At 36.9% G+C, this 21,190-nt stretch overlaps 1 protein-coding gene across 2 annotated transcripts in view; it reads right to left on the reverse strand.

The window, feature by feature from the left end:
• The window catches only part of LOC120311821 (protein only RNase P catalytic subunit), a 46,818-nt gene extending 25,669 nt beyond the window's left edge, over positions 1–21,149 (reverse strand). The window contains exons 1-6 of one of the 2 annotated variants that reach the window (XM_039351833.1): positions 20,760–21,149; positions 17,537–18,767; positions 15,857–15,904; positions 14,071–14,203; positions 4,133–4,171; positions 2,467–2,574 (exon numbers count right to left, since the gene is read on the reverse strand). In XM_039351833.1, coding sequence (XP_039207767.1) covers positions 2,467–2,574; positions 4,133–4,171; positions 14,071–14,203; positions 15,857–15,904; positions 17,537–18,492 — 1,284 coding nt within the window. In that variant the 5' untranslated portion in view covers positions 18,493–18,767; positions 20,760–21,149. The remainder of the gene's footprint in view (positions 1–2,466; positions 2,575–4,132; positions 4,172–14,070; positions 14,204–15,856; positions 15,905–17,536; positions 18,768–20,759) is intronic. The other variant, XM_039351834.1, reaches the window with a different exon arrangement.
• Positions 21,150–21,190: the final 41 nt, after the last annotated feature.

Raw genomic sequence — 21,190 nt, forward strand, 5'->3', positions numbered from 1 at the left:
CATACCCAATTCCAGCAATCGTTCCTTATATGTTTTAGCCTCCAGTCCCCTAATAATCTTTGTTGCTCTTCTCTGTACTCTTTCTAGAGTCTCAACATCTTTTTTACATGGTGGTGACCAAAACTGGATGCAGTATTCCAAATGTAGCCTTACACTCTCCTATCCAACTATTGTTATTAAACTACAGTAGTTAGAAAATGTAAAAGGCATAGTACAAAAGCTGCATTTACGATAAAGAGAAATTTTACTCTTTTTTAAATAAATCCAGGTCAGGCACTCATTTCTTTATCTCTCAAGTAGGTCTCTCAAACTCTAGCATCACCAAGCTGAACTGCAAGAAAAGATGCCTAGTGTGCCACTGGAGGAAGATAAACAGTGAATCAGACTGGACACAAGAGTCCATATTTGGGCCTGATCATAGTAATAAGGCAGGGGTGTCAAACTCGCAATGTCACATGACATCTCGCAAAGTCTTGCGACTTTTTTGCCATTGTCGGCAATGGCGTGGGCATGGTTTCGCTATGATGCATCTGGCCTGCGGGCCAGCAGTTTGACACCCCTGCAATAAGGCAACAAAATTTTGCCCACATTGTTTCCACCAATAGCTGCCCAGCAGCCCTATTTAAGGTGACCCATTCCTTGCTGGGAAGGGACAGCTCCCAGGAACATTTAAAAGGTCATGCTATCTGGTAGACAAAACTGCTGATATTCAATCAGTTGGATTCTAACTGGGTAGGTCCAGATGAATTGCTTAGTGTTGTTGATGTTATCTGGATGAGCTTGATTCTCTGGATTCTAAGGAAACGGTCCTCTGAACTGTGTGAGATCCAGGTCTCTACTGGATTGTCAAGATAGCATGTGGTTAGATCCTTGCAATAGTTTCAGCATCTCTGAGAGAAAGGGTGTTCTGTCCAGCCGTGAGAGACCATCATTGGACCCTTCCATTCTGGGCAGTTATTGTCCCGCCTCTAACTTTCCCTTTATGGGGAAATTTATTGAGAAAAAAATCAGATAGCAGTTGCAGAGAGTCTTGGGGAAAGTATATTATCTAGACCTGTTTCAATTGGGTTTCAGGAGAGGGTCAGTACACTACTGAGAGACTTTTAGTCATGATGTGTCCATTTTTGTGCTCAATCTTTCAGCAGCAATCAATAACTTCCATATCCTTCTGAGATGCAAGTATTGGGAGTAGTGGGCACCGTGCTGCAATGATTCATCTCCTTCAATGGTCATTTTTAGTCAGCATTGATGATGAGGAGAAGTCATGCCCACAACCCCTCAAATGTGATGTGCCTCAGGCTCAACATTCTTGCCCCTTCTGTATAACATATATATGGAACTGCTGGATGAAATAATTTGTCAGTTCAGGGTCTAGTATTAGCCAAATGCTGATAATACTCAATTGTACATATCAACCCTAAGCTGAACAATTCCCCATTCAAAACCAGTGTGCAATCTGAGGTCCTCCCAGACTCAGCCACTGTTCAAAGAGCAACTCTGGATAGATCCACCACGTGCAACAGTTGTACTCTTTTCTTAAGTCCTTCAGATGGTTAATCATAGCCTAATTACCTCATGGTAGGACTACTGCAATGGGCTGTACATCTGGGAGCTAGATGCAATTCAAAATGCATGGGGTAGTAATGTGCCTGTCACTTTACATCCATGTGTCATCACTGCTTTGCAAGACACAAGTCATATAAACAGCTTTTCATAGCTTAGCATCTGATTATTTGAGGAGCAGCTTTTCTCTACTTGGATCAATCAGGATGAGTGGATATGCTCTGGGTAGCTTTAGTCAAATGATGCCTTCTTGCAGGAATGAGGAAGCATGTTGTCTCTGTTGTAGCAACTGTCTTTGGAACAGCAGACCCAGAGACACATATAGCTCCCACTCTTCAAATCTTCCAATAATCTCTTAAGACATGGCTTTTCTGAAGCCTGGGGTGAACATGCTTGTGGAATACCTGGCAAATTTTTCTGCATGTTATTTATGTGATTTGTCTGGAGGGTCATGCTGTTGTTAAAATTATGTATTATTTTAAATATTGTAAACTGCCCAGAATCTTTTTGAAGGTGGGCAACCTCGTAATCCAATCAATAATCTAATCATGTGAGGTGAAATGGCTGATTTAAGTATTTTTCAAAATATTTAAAAATTCTGAATCCCTCCCAAAAGATTAAGGTGAACCTCTCACTTTGGAGAGACAATGAACGATTTAAACACCTCAAACTTCCTTCTAACTCAAAGAAAGTATTCAAAACTGAGCATAAATATCACCAGCCATTATTAAAAGTTCCCAAGCAGGCTATGAGGACAAAAACCATTCCCTGGTTTGAAAAAAAAAAATCCAACTAATGGAGAAGCCCCTTTAAGGGCTTTACTTAATTTTTATTTTAAGCAATGAAGTGTAGATGTACACACTTAAAACAAAAGCACATACAATTTCTTAAAACAGTACTTACAGTTTTAGATGAAGGATTCATAGGGGTTGTCTTGGCAACATTGAGGCCATCGATCACAACATCAAAAGGGGGATGTTCATTCACAAATCTCTGAAAACGTTCTAATTCCTAAAACCATATTTTAAAAGATAAAGACAAATAACATGTAATATATCTTATAATAATCTCCTGTATTAGAATTATGTAGAATAGCCTCTAGACAAGATGGGCAGCACATAAATCCAATAAATAAATAAATATTCCTAAATTAGAATGTGATTGACACATAAATATACAAATTGTATAAAATGTACCTTACAAAAGCAGTAAATATTCATCACAAATATTTAGGATTGTGTATCACTAATGTAACATATAATGTTGATTTTTTAAAAAAATAAAGAAAAATGTTGATAATGGTATAAAAACTAATTAGAATATGCCATCAATTGATTCACATCTAATTAATTTTATGGAATCAGATTTTACAATTATATTCAAATGGGCAGCCTCTGCAGCCAAGATATAGCCCCTTCTATAGCCACAGTACTTAATTTAGGCATCTCCTGGAGGTAATTTGTATTTGTTTATTAGTCAAAGGTTCAATTTGGCTCTGCTACTGCCCAGAGGTTTGTGTAAAACAACTGGGCTTTTTATGGGGGCTAATGACATTATTTAAGACTGGGAAAAGGGGTAATTGGGTCCAACAGTTTAAGAACTACTGCAGTATAGAATGAAAAACCAATTGTCCAAACAAATGCACAGGAGAAAAGGTGAAAGAAATTTCACACAGCTTACGGGCAGGAAGAATTATAGGCCATGATTATGGAAGAAAAAAATTGGGCCTAGCATACTGCAAGTCTAATATCCTGTCTTTCAACCTTGGGAACTTTAGGATGTGTGGACTTGAGAATTCCCCAGCCAGTATGATTGGATTTGCTGGCTGGGGGAAATCCTGGAAGTCCAAACATTTTAAAGTACAGGTAGTCCTCAACTTATAACAGTTCATTTAGAGATCATTCGAAGTTACAATGGCACTGAAAAAAGTGACTTATGAACGCTTTTCATATGACCATTGCAGCATGGTCATGGGATCAAAATTTAGATGCTTGGAAACAGGTTCGTATTTAAAGGGACATGTGATCACCTTTTGCAACCTTCTGACAGGCAAAGTCAATGGGAAAGCCAGATTCACTTAACAACCACATTACTAACTAATGACTGCAGTGATTCACTTAACAACTATGGCAAGAAAGTTCATAAAATTAAGCAAAACCCACATAACAACTGTCTTGCTTAGCCACAGAAATTTTGGGCTCAATTGTAGTCATAAGTCCAGGTTTACCTGTGATAGATTCTGCATTAAACAGTGGAACTCTGCAAGACATTTGCAAGATATTTTATGAAGTACCACTCCTAAAACCACTAAGGCAACTGTGTTCCCTGGAAGGCTCAGTGCATGTGCACATTGTCAGGGTTCTGACAGAGACGAATAAAGCAGAACTCTGAAAATTCCTCAAAGAACATGTTTATTAGTTACAAAGTTATCAGCACAGTCAAAAGTGAAACCAAGTCTGAATACATAAGTAACAATTGTCAAATTACAAAGTTAAATGTCCCACCCACAAAACCACGCAAGCAACTTCGTCCCCCAATATACTTATTTGGCGGGTGTTTTATACAATACCCAGTCCCTGGTCTCGGGAGCAGTAGACGATCTTGGTTCCTACGGGACAGAAGATTATTTCAACTAACGAAGCACCTGGGCAACCCCCCTCCCTCTGTTCTATGTGGCAACCTAGAATGAGAAGAAAAAATGGCTGCAGCCATGCTCACTGTAGAATTGACACACACATTTCCATTGGGGTCATCTCTACAGCAGCTGTGCATAAATACACATATGCAGAAATAACCTGGAAAAAGCTCCTAAAGCAGCAAGCATTCCAGTGCTTTCAGAACAGTGTTTTAACAGTTCCCTTTTGCATTTATTTAGTATCTTACATAATTGATTTTTCCTATTAACATCTCCGCTTTAGGTTTTTATGAGAAATCTTGATCTAGCTTCATTTCAGAAATTTTCAGCTTTTATGACTAAGCAAAAATCAACCCAGATAATACGTTGTTCATTAAGCACTAATGAATTGTAATGATAGAAAATGAATAAAATACTTTTTAAGAAAATATCTTTTTATTGAATTTACAAAAAAAGGATTGTTAAAACCTCGAAGAAGCCGTTGTGATGGGACAAACAAGAATTGAAGAGAATCCCATGGCAATATTTGAATGAATTAAATATTAAGATTTTCAGAAGTAAAAGGAAGGAATTCAAAAAATTGATTTATTTGATCAAGGTTAAAATAAGACATGTTTTTATCAAATGGCAACCATTTGCAGATCTTTTGCTGACACCATGATTGAAAAGCTGATGTTTCGTGGATTTGCTTGTAGATAAGGGATGGCATATGGCATGGCATGGCTGGCTCAGGAATTCTGGGAATTGAAGTCCACGAGTCACAAAAGAGCCAAGGTTGCCTACCCCTGACATGGGAAGCAGAGATATCTATTTTTAACCTTATAGAAGGTGAAGAGCTACCAAATAGTTTGTGCTGGTGATGAAGATTGGCAGTAATTTCTTTATATCTTTCTTTTCTTTTTATTTACTTTCTTTCCTTTAATTTTTATTTCCTTGCGTTTTCTCTTTTTACTTTTTCTGAGTTTGTGTTAGTTTTTATTATTGCAATTAAAATAAAAAAAATAGATCTTTCTATTCTGAGGTTTTTGAGATATGGAGAAAGAGTTTAAATCATGTTGACTTTTTTAACCTGTAAACAATCCATAAAGCATTGTTTTTTAATCTTATGACCATAAGAACCTTTGATGAGAAACTTTGCCAACAAATGACTTCATTTCAAAAACCCTTTTTCCTCTGCAAGCCCAGTGATTTTTCCTGATTACTGTTTCTACCAATTTGTTCCAAACAGATAGAGACCTCCTGATCAGTTGCTGTGGCATGTCAAGTACTTTTCTTACAAAGAACAGGATAACTAATATTTTATTCACATTCTAATAGAGCAAACTATCTTTACATAAATCTTATAATATAAAATTCTGCTGTGTGTATAATAGTGGACTGATCTTAATCTTGCCTTCCATATCCCTTTCAAAAAGTGCATACGATTTAATGACTGTGGTTTATCTGGAATAAACACATAAAAACAAGTTGCATATTTCTTTCCCAGGTTCATAGCCCAAGGCATATACCAATAATTTAGTTCTTTTGCAAATAGCTTGGAAAAATGGATTCAGCATTTACATCAAGGGGAATTCCTAGCAGTTGTCCTATTCCTCTGTAGAGTGGAGACAATTGGGGAAAGGGGGTTGTTACTCCAGCAGCAGACATATCTAAAGGGGGAAGAGCTCTGATTGAATGATAATTTTTGTATTCACCTCTGCAGCACTAATTAGTTTGCAGATCTCTGACTTCCTAAAGTGAAAAATGAATCTGTATGATTCCCTAACTAGTTCGGATAGAATGGAGGCGAATTCTGACATGTGATCTATCTTTGCATATGCAACCTATCAAACTTCACAAAGCCAGAACTTTGTAGTAACTCATTCCCTACTTTGCTTGGAAAAATCAATAGGCAGATTGTCTAGCAAATCCATGCAGAACCTCCTGCAAATCTGCACAACACTCCCCAAGAGTCACAATTCACAGCCGGAAACCCTGCGTTTATGGCGTTTTCTTTTCTTCAATGAACTAAAATCAGTACTGGTGAAGAACACCTTATCAACTTTGGAACTCTTTGGAAATATATCCAAAGAGATACATTTGTTTGTAATTTTTAAGGTTAAAAATTTCTGTTATCCCAAGGATGAAAGCTGAGTTATGGCCAGGTTTTATTGAAATCTGTGGCTAAATTTGGTGTTAGGTTTTACTATAGGATGTTTTAGTATTACGTTGACAGTCTATCATAATTATCTTTTATTTATAAAACCCTTATTCTAAACTAAAAAGCCTAAAATAATGTAGTTTTCCTCACAATCACCTTTCTGCACGTTTTAAAATTATAAAATATTTTATTAAGGTATGACGAGAACTAAACACAATGCTTTAAACATGGTCTCATCGTAGATTTGTATAAAGACATTATTATATTGGCAGTTCTGTTTTTCTATTCACTTTATAATGATCCCAAACATCACATTTTTCTTTTTTACAGCAGCTGCACAATGAATTGACATTTTCATTAGGCTAGCTAGCATGACTTCCAGACCACCTGATCAGTCTCTGCCAGCTTAGATCCCGTTAATGGGCAACTCAGATTATTTCTGCCAATATGCACCACTTGTTTACACTGATCTACATTTGGCATATTTGAAGTAAATTCATTCTATTGAAAGGAATCTATTGGAGCTCATCACGATCCCTTTATTTACAATCCAATTTAATATATTTTCCATAGTAACCAACTAGATATTCCTGGTAGCTTATAATGGACTTTTTCTGCTGTTCTTTCCAAATAACTGCTATTCAAAATCAAGCTGCCTTCAGTCCTACAGGTTCACTTACAGACATCATGACCAGGATCCATAAATTTATTTTTAGTATCTTTTTGAATTGCTAACAGATTTAAGAGTTGGTGAATTAACATAATACATCAAAAGTTCATTTCTACTTTATTTCATGCAGGTGAAAAAGAAGGTGGAAGGACAGAGATTTGACCTATCTTTCAGAAGCAGGGGTTTTTTTTCCTAAGAAAAACTCAAATTACTTAGATTGTAATTACTTTCCATTAAAATAGTGTTTTATTTTAAAAATCAAATGATGAGGTGAGAGAAAGAAGGGAAATAAGAAGCAAATTAATGATTTGCTGAATTGTCACCACACTTCTGTCACAAATAAATCCCTGCAAAGTGATAATTAATTATTAGTAAAAGCAATTTCCTTAATATGATGAGAAAAATAGTCATTGAGATGAGTGAACAGAGCAGTAAAATCAATGGTATCCGATACACAATACAATTCTGGACCTATATCAACAGTAGCAACATGACAATAAATGTATGGGGAGGTCAGCAATGAGACTTCAGGGCCCAAGCTTCAAACTATTTATCAATAAGACTCAGTAGAGGTCAGAGGAAAATGTGTAATGAAAGTCTCTATTTGTACTAAAAGCAGATGGTACAAGCTACCTTTATGCCAAAGGGCAGTTTATATATGACACCTATGGGTGAGCAATTGTTTAATTTAGTTAAATGGAGATTAATTAGCTCAGATTTTCATCCGTTGAACAACAACAAGAAAATATTACTACAGTTTACATTAAGAAACTGTAAGGGAGGAGATGTATCACGTGCATATGGCCATGTGCCAGAGTAGAATATAAACAGACTAGAACAGACATGTCAAACACAAGGCCCGGGGGCCGGATACGGCCCGCGAAGTGGTTTTATGTGGCCCGCGAAACCATCCTGGAAACAGTGAGGGAACGGCCCCCGCTGCCTTGGTCCTGGCCCAGGCTGGACGGGAGCCAATGTACAATTTTGTGGTGGCCATCTATGCTGAAATGCATTCAGTCTTAGCTCCACAAGGCCATCTGGAAACAACAAGGAACCAGTCCCTGCTGTGTCGGCTCCACCCCCTGGGTGCATGCTGGGGAGGTGTCACCCTTTTTGAGGAATGAAAAAATGGACCATGCCTTAGAGCTTGCCCCGGTCCCACCCCCTTCTGCCAGAGACCCTCAGATCTGCCCCACTCCTGCCCAGGCCCCCACACACACTCTTGACGTGAACGATGTAGAGCTGGCCATGCCTATCCAGTAGGCCACACCCACTCCATCCATGCCCACCCAGTAGGCTGCACCCACCCTGGCCACACTCACCCAGCCCCCTCGAGGGCAACCCCAATGCTGATGCGGCCCTCAATGAAATTGAGTTTGACACCCCTGGACTAGAACATAAGAACTAGATAAGAATCATAAAAATTATCTGAAAAAAACCAAGTAAACTCCAATTAATTTATGTATGAAATCAAAGTTTAGAGAATTGAGGTAAGGAGCTATAAGTAGCATAGACAGAGCCAAGTAATGCCTACACCCACTGTCAGGTATAGGATTTCAAATAATGCTGGAAAGTACTGAAGAATTCTAAGGGCTGCATTCAGGATGAATCAGAACAATGAAACTATAGGTGTGTCCTCATGAGCAATAAATGGAAATCTTAAGCAGGACTAAAGTTACTTAACTGTTCTAATAAGTAAAAGACTACTGAAGGCAAAGGTTGAAGATTGAGATGAGGATTCTTATATTACCACGTTTTCTGAATCTACAAGGATTTGTAAGCATTTTTTAATGACTTATCTCACAGGGATTCTTGATTGGCCTCTTCAAAGTATCAGCTCTTAGGTTTATTTACAGAGGGTTGCATTTGTTAAATAGTGGTATCTCTCTGGGAAAGTCCCCTCAATCTAACTAATGGTGGAAAGCACGCACCCTTTTTAAATAATAATAGAGTATCAGAGAATGTAACAATTGCCCCATTCATTCTCAGTAGTTCCACAAACTCCCTAACTTGGCTTTTTCCCAGATGGAAATGGAAGCTGCAAGTCAAGGTGTTCATACAATATGCAAATTGCGTGATGTTGTATCTAATACAACCAAATATAAACACATAATTAGAGCATTACAAAGCAGTTCAAACGCAGTTAACACATAACATTTGTTCCACTGTCAGGAAATTATCTTGTATAGAAACTTTTTAATGCAATGTATTATAATTGCCTCATAATCTAATTGTTCACATTTACACTCCTCTTTACAGTATGACTTTTGTATACATCATACATACATATATACATAAATAAATACATACATACAAGCTATTCTTTAGTCAGTATTGAATGTTTATGCCTTTGTTCTACACACAGTTCAAACATCTAAATTACAGTACCTCTAAACCAGTGGTTCTCAACCTTTCTAATGCCGCGACCCCATAATACAGTTCCTCATGTTGTGGTGACTCCCAACCACTTATACATCATCGGGTGCTAGGGGCATGGCCAAAGAAAAGGGGAAAAAATGGCGGACAGCCTTGTTTGGCGACCCCCGTGAAATGGTCGTTCGACCCCAAATGGGGTCCCGACCCACAGGTTGAGAACCACTGCTCTAAACAGCAAGAGTTTTTCAGTACTGTAGTGATATACTGATTGCTGAACTCTTTAGGCAGGGTTAGCTGCCAGTTTAGGCACTGATCAGGACCCCCTTGGGTGGAAGTATCTTCTTTCTCCTTCTGAACACTAGCATAATTCTTAGTAACATTTAAAAACTAGAAATTAATCACTTTTCAAACTTTGAAGTTGCCAGGATTTATTTATGAGTAAAAATCAGTGATTCACTCTGTGCTTCTCTCTATACTTTGGCTAGATAAGTCAAGAGCCAGTTTGACTAGACAAAACAGAATTCAAATTGTGCTAACTCTCTGTTAGACTGAAATAGATAACAAGCAGATTTATTATTGTAGGAAACTTGTCTTGCAATAAAAATTACCAGAAATTCTGTATAAAGCAGCAGACCCAGCCATATCACAGGGAGGCAAATTCAGGATCACTGCTTTCATCTATCATCCAGATGTTCACAATCAGGTTGTAAATAGGGATTTTTTTGGGGGGGGGAAGGTTGTAACTTAGTTGTAACTAAGCAACTCGTCATAAGTCAAGGACTACTTGTAACATGGTGTGTTGACTCATCTAATATACTGAGAGTACATTGAACCTTATCCCATCCCAACTGTGGTTGTAAGTCGATGAATAGTGTTCTCTCAGAACAGAACTTTTGCTTTTTTTTCTTTGTGATATTTCCACCTCATATATCTATTAGCCATAAATTTAATTTCTATATTAAACTTGTCTTAATAACATTTACATCATAATCTTCAACAACATGAGATTATCACCAGTAATTCATTTATACTAAATTGCACTCTAATTTCCAGCATCACCATAATGAATGTCTGATTCAGATGGGGAATGAAAGATGTTTTTTAAATGGGTCATTGTGGCTTCCTAAGAAATGGCACGTGTATATCCAGCTGATCACAAATGCAGATTATTCTAATAGGCAGCAAAAAAGTAGAGACTCATTTCCATAGCGACATCTACACAATTCTGAAGTAAGCAAAACCTACAAATGGTCAAAAATTATTTCTACCATGATAAGATTTATCATTTTTCTTTAGCTAAAAAATAGGAGGTTCTTTTAACGCTGGTAGCATAATCTTTTAGTACCTCTATAAAAACAGATTAGCACATAAAAAGCCTTTGACCTGTTTACTCTTGACAGCTACAAAAGATGCAATTGAACAAAGCGGACAATTCCCAAGCCTCAAAGCTTGATGTCAATTTGAATCAATGTTTGGCTCCCCTAAGGTGTTTCTTACCGCAACTGCTAGAAACCAATGACAATTTTGAGGCAGGAAAGACAGAAATCTGAACAAAAAAAATCTACAATAGGCTTGACAGAGTTTAAAAACCAAGAACTACCCCACAAATCTAGGACAGGGGTCTTCAAACTTGGCCCTTTTATGACTTGTGGACTTCGACTCCCAGAATTCCTCAACCAGCATGCCTGGCTGAGGAATTCTGGGATTTGAAGTCCACAAGTCATAAAAGGGCCAAGTTTGAAGACCCCTAATCTAGGAGAATAACAAAATCCTAGTTCCACGTATATGCAACTTTTAGTACATTGCCCTGCCTATTGCAGTCCTTGGTAATACAAGCATATGGTTAACTCTTTGTCACTAAAAATGTTCCACTCTGTTCAAAAGGGTTTCTCTCTGCTGTTATCTTGTTATATGCAATCATAAAATAATAAAATGTCTTTGAGTATAATAATGATGCTAATATTTTTATATCGGTTATTTTGAAACAAGGTATCTTCAATGATCAGCAGAAATCTCCATTCTTAGAGGTTATGTGTTAATGTAACCCGTAAAACTGAGATTTAAAGGGCTATCAATGAATGGCTCCCAAAAAATTTTTTGCAATGGTTTGATGCTCTTTATAATTTTAGGAAGCATAATAATCAGTAATATCAAACAATAAAAAGGTTCTGTATTCTAGTTTTTAGTATTTGAAAGTAACAAAGAAATATGGTTTGCTATTTAATAAAAAAAATGACAGCATCATGAAGACAACCTATTGTGACTTTTAAAGTTATCACCACAGAATTGCCCAATCTGAGTGTCTGTTACTATGTAAAATTTTAGAAGATTCAGTAAAAAATAAACTAAATACTAAAATGCTTTTGTACAAGAAAAGCATTAACTGACAAGACGTCTTAACAATGTAATGTGTATCTGATTTCCTTTCCTTAACTGGTTGAAAAAGCTATTAGCCATAAATGGAATCTCCCTAAAAACACAACACATACCCAAATAAAAAAAAATATTATCAAACAACTGTTCCCACAATAAATTCCTTTCAGAAAAACCCCCAGCTATGTGTAAAATACCCAAACATTTCCAACCCTGAGCAATTCCTGAATGTTGCTGGTTAACCGACGTAGGAAACCATTAGGGTTTGCTATCATGACTGGCTGAAAAACAATTTTGCTGAGTCAAACCAACCACTCACATGACCCAGCAGATGAGTTCCAGCAATGGTCAGAATCTGAAAGTTGACAGGTTGTCATAGCTGGCTACTGCCTCAAAACATGAAAAGCACTTTTAAACATGGAAATTTAGCAATCACTATCAATGAAAAGGAAAGACCTATACAAGACACCACATCTCACACCAGTAAAATTCATGTTAATTACATCTCCTGTGAAAAAGTTTTGATGCCACCTATTGAAGAACTATGATTTTCACATTTAGTGAGCAATCTGTAAAGACTTTCATCTAGAAATGCCTTTCTTTGTCTTACCCAAACAGATTTTACAGTGTAGATATAGGCAACCCTTCTATTGGGACACCCAGCAGCGGGACCGAGGGGGGGGGGCAGCTTCTGACACAGCCATGCAAACTCTGCAAAGAGCCCAGTTCCTTTAATATTGATTTTTTGGATGCTTCTCACAGCCTTAATATTAAATATATAAATAGAGCAATCCTTCTTTTAAAATTCAGCACAGGTAGTTCTTGACTTAGAAATACTCATTTAGTGACCATTTCACGTTACGACGGCACTGAAAAAAGTGACCGCTGGTCCTGTGGTAATGTGTGACCATGATTTGGGCACCTGGCAACCATCGCACATTTAGGACAGTCGCAGTATCCTGCAGTCATGTGATTGCCATCTGTGACCTTCCCAGCTAGCTTTCAATCAGCAAAGTTAATGGGGAAGCCAGCAGTGAACATTGCCAAGTCCCAGTTACATGTCTCACTTAACAATCAGTGATTTGCCTAATAACCACATGAAAAAAAAGTTGTAAAACCTGGTGCAGTCATGTGATGCCGCACTTAACAACTGCACTGCTTGGTGGCAAATTTTCTGGTGCCTATTGTGGTTTTAAGTTGATGACTACCTGTACCTTATACTTCGAACATTTGCAAACTACATACCTTATTAATTCCTTTGTAACATGCTCTTACCTAATAGTTAAATAAAAGCAAAACATTTATTTGGGGGCAAAATATGGGAAGATAGCTTCCAGACAGTGGTCTTGTTATTAACATCCGAGATCCAACAAAGCCAAAACAAACTTCAGATCCAAGATACAATAGCACCATCTAGTGGCCATTCTTCTCTCCTACCATAAGTGCAATATAATAGGCTGCGTGTATATATATATTTCGGCACATCTTCTTTCTGAATAGTTAAATCAACCTTGTCCTTCTCTAGACTTGTGCCACTGTTTCACAAATCATTTTTGGATGTCTCTATAAGCAGATACATATAAAGCCACTTTGCATGGGGCTTGACATATCTGTAAGCAAGTCAATTACATGATTTAAATTTTAAGGAAGATTTTGAAAATGCCATGTCACTAATAGCAGCAGCAGCAACAACAGAAATAATTTATTTATTTAACTTATGTATCACTCGATTCTCTACAACTCTAGGCAGCTCACAACAATAAAAGAAATTAAAATCAATACAGCAGCATAACAGATAAAGGTAAAAGCTGGTATATGCGATGATGCACTGGTTCTCATTCTTCCTTACTTTAAAGCCTGGGTGATTAGCCAAGTCTTCACAGCTCTTTTAAACCAGGGCTTTTTAACCAGTGGTATGGGTACCACCTGTGGTACATTGGCACCTGGCAGGTGGTACGCAAGTATCCTAGAAAAGTGGTAGCGGGGGAGGCGACTGGTGGTACTCGGATGTTGCCATATCCTAAAAGTGGTACAATGGGTAAAAAGATTGAAAAGCCCTGTTCTAAACAATAGCACAGTTAAATTTCAGGAGGAACCCCATTCAGAAGGCAGGTGTTGCTACAGAGAAAGGACACTTCCAGGGTCCCAACAGATGACACTGAAGGAACCCAGAGCGCACCAACCCTGCAGGACCGAATTGGCCAGGCAAATGTTATGATAACCAGGCCCTATGCCACACAGCACAATTTTACAGTGTTACAGAAAAATATAATCTTGGATCAAAATACAAACATTTGTTTAATTGAGGCTCACCTGGGGAGATGTATTTCGAAATATATCAGTGCCTTCAATCACATCCCTTTTTATTTTTTCCTTGACATTGGTGAATTCTTCTTCAGTCAGATTAATATCTTCCAAAGCGTGACCACAAGATGGACACTGACTGCTACAGTAACAATGAAATCATATAATAATTTTATTATAAAATATTAGCATCTTAAATATGTTTCTTCTTCTTATATAATTTAAGCCTCATTATGTTTAGCTTTAGCCTGGTAGTACGAGATGTCGAAGAAATCTACGTAAGCAAACTCAACTAAATCAGTCTATTGAATTAGCAGCCATTTTTTGTTAGTTTTGTTATAGCATGCTGGTTTCTGAAACTATTCTTCTGCAAACAGCATGGAAATGAAGTTAACTATCCTATTAGCAGGTTGGCAAAACAAATATCTAGTAATATTTTGGTGGCTTATTTACAAGGCTGGATTGAATATTTTGATAGGAAAATATTAAAATATTCATTAAATATTATGTAAATTTTCAGAGTTATGTGAAAAAGGTTCAACTGCATCATTTCAACATACACCAAATAAAACAAAGGTTTGTGCATTCCTTCATTCTTTTTTTTCCAGCATAGTCACAAGAAGACACAAAACCTAAGTATTGACCTATATTTAATATTAATTAGGATTTATTGAAACCTGCCCCTCAAAAATCCATGATCTGGCTTTTTTCAATTAATATAATTAAGTTTAACTACACTTTACACTTTGGTCAGAACACCAAACAAACAAACATAATTTTAATCTGGTTTTGGTTGTGACAAATTAAAAGAAAGCAGAGTAATTTAAAGAGCCTGCACCAAGCTCAGATATATTCATGGGATGTTAAACTATTTAATCATTATTCATAAATGGCACCATTCAAAAGAGACAATGAAGAAGCTAAAAAGGAATCAAAAAGTCCAGAACACATCATCTCCAGCCAACACCCAGATAAGCAGGGATTAAGACCAAGCAAACAAGCAGAAAACAATAATTAACAAAGAGAAAATCACATTCCCACCAAACTGGCAGGATAAACTACTGTATATAAACAGGGAGCAAATCCCACACTCACTAGCATTTATTTTGTATCTAGTGGGTAATGAAACATCTGCAACAAACAACCAAGCAGAGCGCACCAAGAACTACACAGTTCGACCCTGAGTTACACACAGTATATTCTCTTCCATTGGAACCCAATGGCCTTTTCCAAAAGGCAAATGGACTTTCTTGGGTTTTTTTCCTTGAAAATGTTTCACTTCTTATCCAAGAAGCTTCTTTAGTTCTGACTTTAGTTCTGAAAAGCACCTCTGGGAAAACTATGACTTGGATGATCGAGAATCTCCATAGACTTCTATTGGGACAATCTTGTTTTTATGGTCAGAAAATGGGGGAAAATTCTCAATCCTATCAATCATTTAAATCTTTACATTTGAAAACCACATGTTCAAGTATACTCTCAGCTACAAAACTCCTTGGGTAACAGTGAGTTACTATCTCTTACCCAATCTCTCACATGTATGCTTCTTTGAGCTTCTACAAGAAATGTAAGGTAAGAAAAAATAAAGAGGACATTCAGGAATTGCACTGCACCCTTAAGGCAGATATTCAATTTCCTATGAACTTTAACATACTTTTGCAAAATTATAAGAAATTATAAGAAAAAAGTCTGGAATTATGTAACACTTGAGTGAAAGATGAAAATCTTTTTTTTCTGTTCCATTTGAAGAAGTAATGGAAGCTAAACACGAGACAGAACTTTAAAGTATATTTACCTATTATTCATGCTTGTTAAACTTCCTTTCCAGTTCTCTCCTGAAATACTATTAAAATGCATAAAAATTAGAATCCAATTACAATAATTTAACCATCCAAAAGAAGCATTTCCTGCTTTTAGATCCAAACGAAAGCATCAATAATCTACTGAATATATATTTGGACACAAGCATTTTCTTAAAATATAGGGGGTAATAGCTAAGCAGTCATATATAGAATTAAAGTGTAACTGCAATTCTATGCAGTCACTTGCACATAAGTCCCATTCACTGTTTAGAGCAGTGGTTCTCAACCTTGGGTCGGGACCCCATTTGGGGTCGAACGAGCATTTCACGGGGGTCGCCAAACAACGCAGTCCGCCATTTTTTCCCCCTTTTCCTTAGCTGTGCTACTCCCTTTTATTCTATTGGCTTTTGAAAGCCAATAGAATAGACTCTCTTGAATAGAGTCTAATTCTATTGGCTTTCAAAAGCCAATAGGAATTGTCCAGGCTGTCTCTGCCCTGCTGAGCCCGCCAAAAGTCCCATTCTGCAAACGGTGCTGCACCAGTTGAGTAGTCCTCGACTTACGACCGGTTGAGTAGTCCTCGACTTACGACCGGTTGGGGGGTCGCGGCATTAAAAAGGTTGAGAACCACTGATTTAGAGTATATTACTTCCAGTCTATCTGACAGGGTTTTGTTAGGAGCTAACAATTCACAAGCAGGGACACAGAGCAAACGTAGGAAAATCAGTTGATCAAAATTTATTTGATCAGATTGATCAAAGAAAATAGAGGTTTAGAATCAGCTTTCATGGCTCCGGGTCTGTTATTTCTTGAATTACAATAAAGAAAGTGTCCTAATTGTATTGAATCTGAGAAGTTGCAGGAAGTTTATGTCTGCTTTGACAGAACCTGGCAATAACTATTTAATTAAAATTAAATATTATAAAATATTGCAGCATTTCTCTGTTTCAGCAATCATCATTTAACATATACTACTTTTAAAGAAACTATAGCAGCATTACAACTTATACTTAAGTATTCCATCATTTGTAAAGGCATTAAGAGGTCATTTTTTAAATATGGAGATTCAATAGTAGTCTTTAAGACTGCTTGATTATCCCATGACTAGGTTCGTGTATCACACTACGCTATATCTACAATATAAGCCATAAAGTGGTTTGCCTGCTTGTAGCTAAGTGCAGTTTATAAACAAAGATTTATAAAATGATTTATGACTTAGTTGAACAAACAAGAAAATTGTTGTTTAATGAATTTACCATGTCTAAGGAACTGAAGCTCAGTTTGATGTGTAAACCCAACATCAGCTTAAGAGATAATAAACTTCCCAAGCAAGATAACAGTATAGTCATAGGAGGTTGAGTTTGCATATCATGTATTATACAGCATTATGTGGCTTTGAGTTTTTTACTTATATGTACACAATAGCTGAAGTTTGTAAATAACAATTATTTATTGTTCATATGATTTAGGTATTATTCATTAAAACAATCTTGAATATAACACAGATGGCTTATAGCAATGTGTGCAAACGTCCCATAGATTTGATAGTTACATATATTTCTCATCAACTTTTACAACATAAGCAGATTATTTACTGATCAGTATTTAAAGTATTATTTTAAGCAACTTCCATCTAAAATAAGAACAGCTATTACTGGACAAGTTTTATTTACCTTTCAAACCACTGCTTTATGCTCAGCATGAGAGATTCATCAGGATAAATTTGATGTTCTCTTAAGTAGTAGAGGATATCAATACATTTATTTTTCAAATGATCATCCTTCACAGGCTGACAAAAGTCGAAGAAATGCTTTATTGTTGTCAAACTAGGAGTCAGATTTTCAGTTACCATCTCATGAAACAATTCAAATGCAAGGTTTCTTTCTTGGTTGAGCAGGGCACCCTCAATGCAGTCTCCATAATTTTGTCTTGAATGGAATGAGACTTTTTTAACCTTTTCCAGTAGCACCAAGGTCTCTTTCCAGTATGGGGAATCACTCAAGCCTTTGATGAGCAAAGAATAAGCTGATGCTTCTAAAGATTTATATTTGGCTTTCATAATATTATAGATATCATAAATCTCTCCTATGTCCTTATGATAAACGCATATAGTCAAGTACTTCACCAAATGACTATATTCAACATCTCCATCACGTTTAGCCACTGCAACCAGCAAGGATTTAGCTACATCTACTGGGCTATGATCATGTATCATGCTATCAAACATAACATCTTCAAATTTTTTATAGTGTTGATATTCTTCTTTTAACTTCTCCCATTCCTTGGCGCTCAAAGGTGTGTCTGGAGGAGAGACTTTGTTCAGAGGACTAAAAGACTCATTTGCAACTGCATTATTTGTATTGTACATTGCCCTTATCTTGGATGATCCAGCAGCAAATGCACTGAAAGGTTTTGGGGGAAGTCTGTCTTTACCAGCTTTTTTCTTCGTCATACTGCCATCTTTAATTTTAATTTCTGGATGAAACGCTTTAGGATCTATCGACTCTGCCAGTCTACATGATGTAGAAGTAAAACACCTACACATAGCTGGCAAGTTTTGCTTTGTTGACACAGGGAGGAATGTTAATGTCTGCAAAACCCAATTTCTTATTGGGAGGAAAAAACCCATAATACTGAATAATTAAAACTGAACTTTAAAAAAAAAAAGAACCAGTTTGTAATAAATTTATGAAAAATAAGGAAACTGACAGATTGTTCCAAAAACTGATACAATAAATGATTGATGTCACTAATACATTTAACTATCTCATTAAACCAAATCAGTTTTTATCATTCTCAGAAGAAAATAAACTAAAAGGCCAATTTGAAATGAGAACTTCTATTCCTTCATTTGTTAAAATACTTGACAGAAGCATATTTCTGAAGTTCCTTCATTAGTGGTACCTGCATACAAAAAAGTCAAGCACAATGATATGAGATTTTCATTCAGATCAGGCTGCATGAAAACAGATCATATTTCCTTAAAATGACAAAGATAAATTATAAATTGCACTCAGTAAGAATGTTGATAACTTACTTATCTAATCAGACTGTTTTCAATACTTATGATCATCTTGTAGAAACAAACTAACCGCACCTAGCCCTAAAATTGAGATCTGCAGGACTGTCATGGATCAAGACTCTGATATTATAGATTTTATCACTTGAACAGATATTCTCAACAGCATTAGGTCACCCAGCAAAGATATAAAGGATACAATCCAGTAAGCTCTATTATCTGTTCCAACCACCTTTTTTCTTTTAAATTTAGCATTAGAGTAAATAAGTGTCTTTATTGTAGCCAGAGACCAGTATTATTATGCATTGGTCTTTCACTACAATAAAGACACATTTATTAATTCAATAGTTTAAAATGGGAAGCTATTTTAAAATAGTTAAAATATGGAAAATGCACAACCAAAATGCTCAGTTAATTTTACAGTGTGTAGTGTGTGTGTGTGTGTGTGTGTTTCTGCATTTTCCATATGACATAGCATTAGGGTAACAGTCATGGATATCTGAGAGTAAAATAAGTAAAATTAATCAGAATGACTAGGGATTAACCATCCTGTGGACCAGCAATGCTATATTTATATAACATATATAATGTATGTGTAATAAAATACATTTAACAATTTTAGTAGCCTATTTACCCATGGGCAAAACTTAATGTAAATTGGATGCCTTTATAACTCTCTTCTAAGATTGCAAAAAATGCCTTTCTAAATGAAGGGACCATAATGTGATTTAGGTATTTAGATCAGGGGTGTCAAACTGCCAGCCTGTAGATGCGTCATGCCGAAACCGCGCCCACCCCAGCTCCGGCAATGGGGAAAAAGTCACGATACGTCACGTGATATTGCGAGTTTGACACCCCTGATTTAGATGGCCAGGAGCATATCCTTGGAAAGAGATGTGAGATGTAACTGGACAGTAATGTTTTTAATCTGCTGCCTGAGGGCCACACAGGATGAACTTTGGTTGCTTATTACAAAAGATAAGCCCAGGCAGAACCTAGAACCAGATTTGGTCATCATGCCTCAAAATTAAACTGACCCCCCTTTCCATTAGGGATTTTTTTAGCAAAGACATTCTGAAACTGTTACTTCCAGATCTATAATAGAGGGGGCCTGAGTGGCTAAACTGCTCAGCTATTACTCTACTGATTCCAAGTCTTGATCTCAAAAAGTCTGAAGAGCACACTGGGGTTCAACATATTGCAATGGTTAAATCTCCCTTTCTTCTCTCCCCCCACCTCAACCCTATAGATTTGAATTCTACATTAGTTCTGCCACTCCACACATCTGACTCAGTAAGCTGCAGCTTGCTAAAGCTTAAACATTATAATAATATTAGTTAATCTTTAATGATGCTAAATAGATCGGGGATTCCTCGGAAACATGTGATTAGCTATTTTACACAACTAACGTAGCAGACCCTCTTGCATTACTACTCTTTTGCATTTTAGCATTTAATGACTATGGGCCTCTCAGTTTAAGCATTAGTATTATAGTATAGTTAGGCCACGTGTAACTGACAGATTGGATGCCAAATTGTGATTTTAATATAGATTTTATCTATTATTTATTATTTTATTCTAGAATTTTTAACTGGCTATTGCTTGAGTGTTTTTATTTGTTCTGGTCTCTGACTGTAATAAACTTGACCTGATTTGATTTGGCTAGCATAGAATAACGTGGCTCTCTTCCTATAATGTCCCTTCTTAAGTAAATAAATATTTCCTTTGTAGCTTGCTTGCCAGATTTGGCAGACATCGGGAGCTCCCAGAACAGAAAGTTCAGCTCAAATTATCAAAGGCATCGGCTCAACTCTTGCTAGCTAAAGTGCTCGACATTCACGACATGCTACGAAGCGTAATTTTTATTAGTAACTTACACTGGCAGATTAAAACAGGGCCAACTTAGTCCGGGCGATGAAAGCATCAAGTCAAAACGCCACGAAAAAGCCTCAGCTAATAAAGGATCCACGCGCCAACAGCTCAGCGGTATTTTTTTTCCCGGAAATTTCCTCCATCGAAGCACTCTCCTCTGATTGGCAGATTAGTGCACATGACGTCTACGCAGGCGATGGGTAAGAGATCCAATAGCCGGCAAGCAGTAGCCATGTTAATTAAGGGCCCCCTGCTTTCCGTTTGCTCACTCTACGTCAGAGGTCCCCAACCTTGGCAACTTTAAGACTTTTGGACTTCAACTCCCAGAATTCCTCAGCCTGCCATGCTGCAGTGTTGGATACAATACTGGCTGGCTGAGGAATTCTGGGAGTTGAAGTCTATAAGTCTTGGGAAGGTTGGAGATCTCTGCTCTACA

This window comes from Crotalus tigris, unplaced genomic scaffold, assembly GCF_016545835.1.
Source record: "Crotalus tigris isolate CLP2741 ecotype Arizona unplaced genomic scaffold, ASM1654583v1 scf7180000018371.15429387391:27106975, whole genome shotgun sequence".
Classification (NCBI taxonomy): domain Eukaryota; kingdom Metazoa; phylum Chordata; class Lepidosauria; order Squamata; family Viperidae; genus Crotalus; species Crotalus tigris.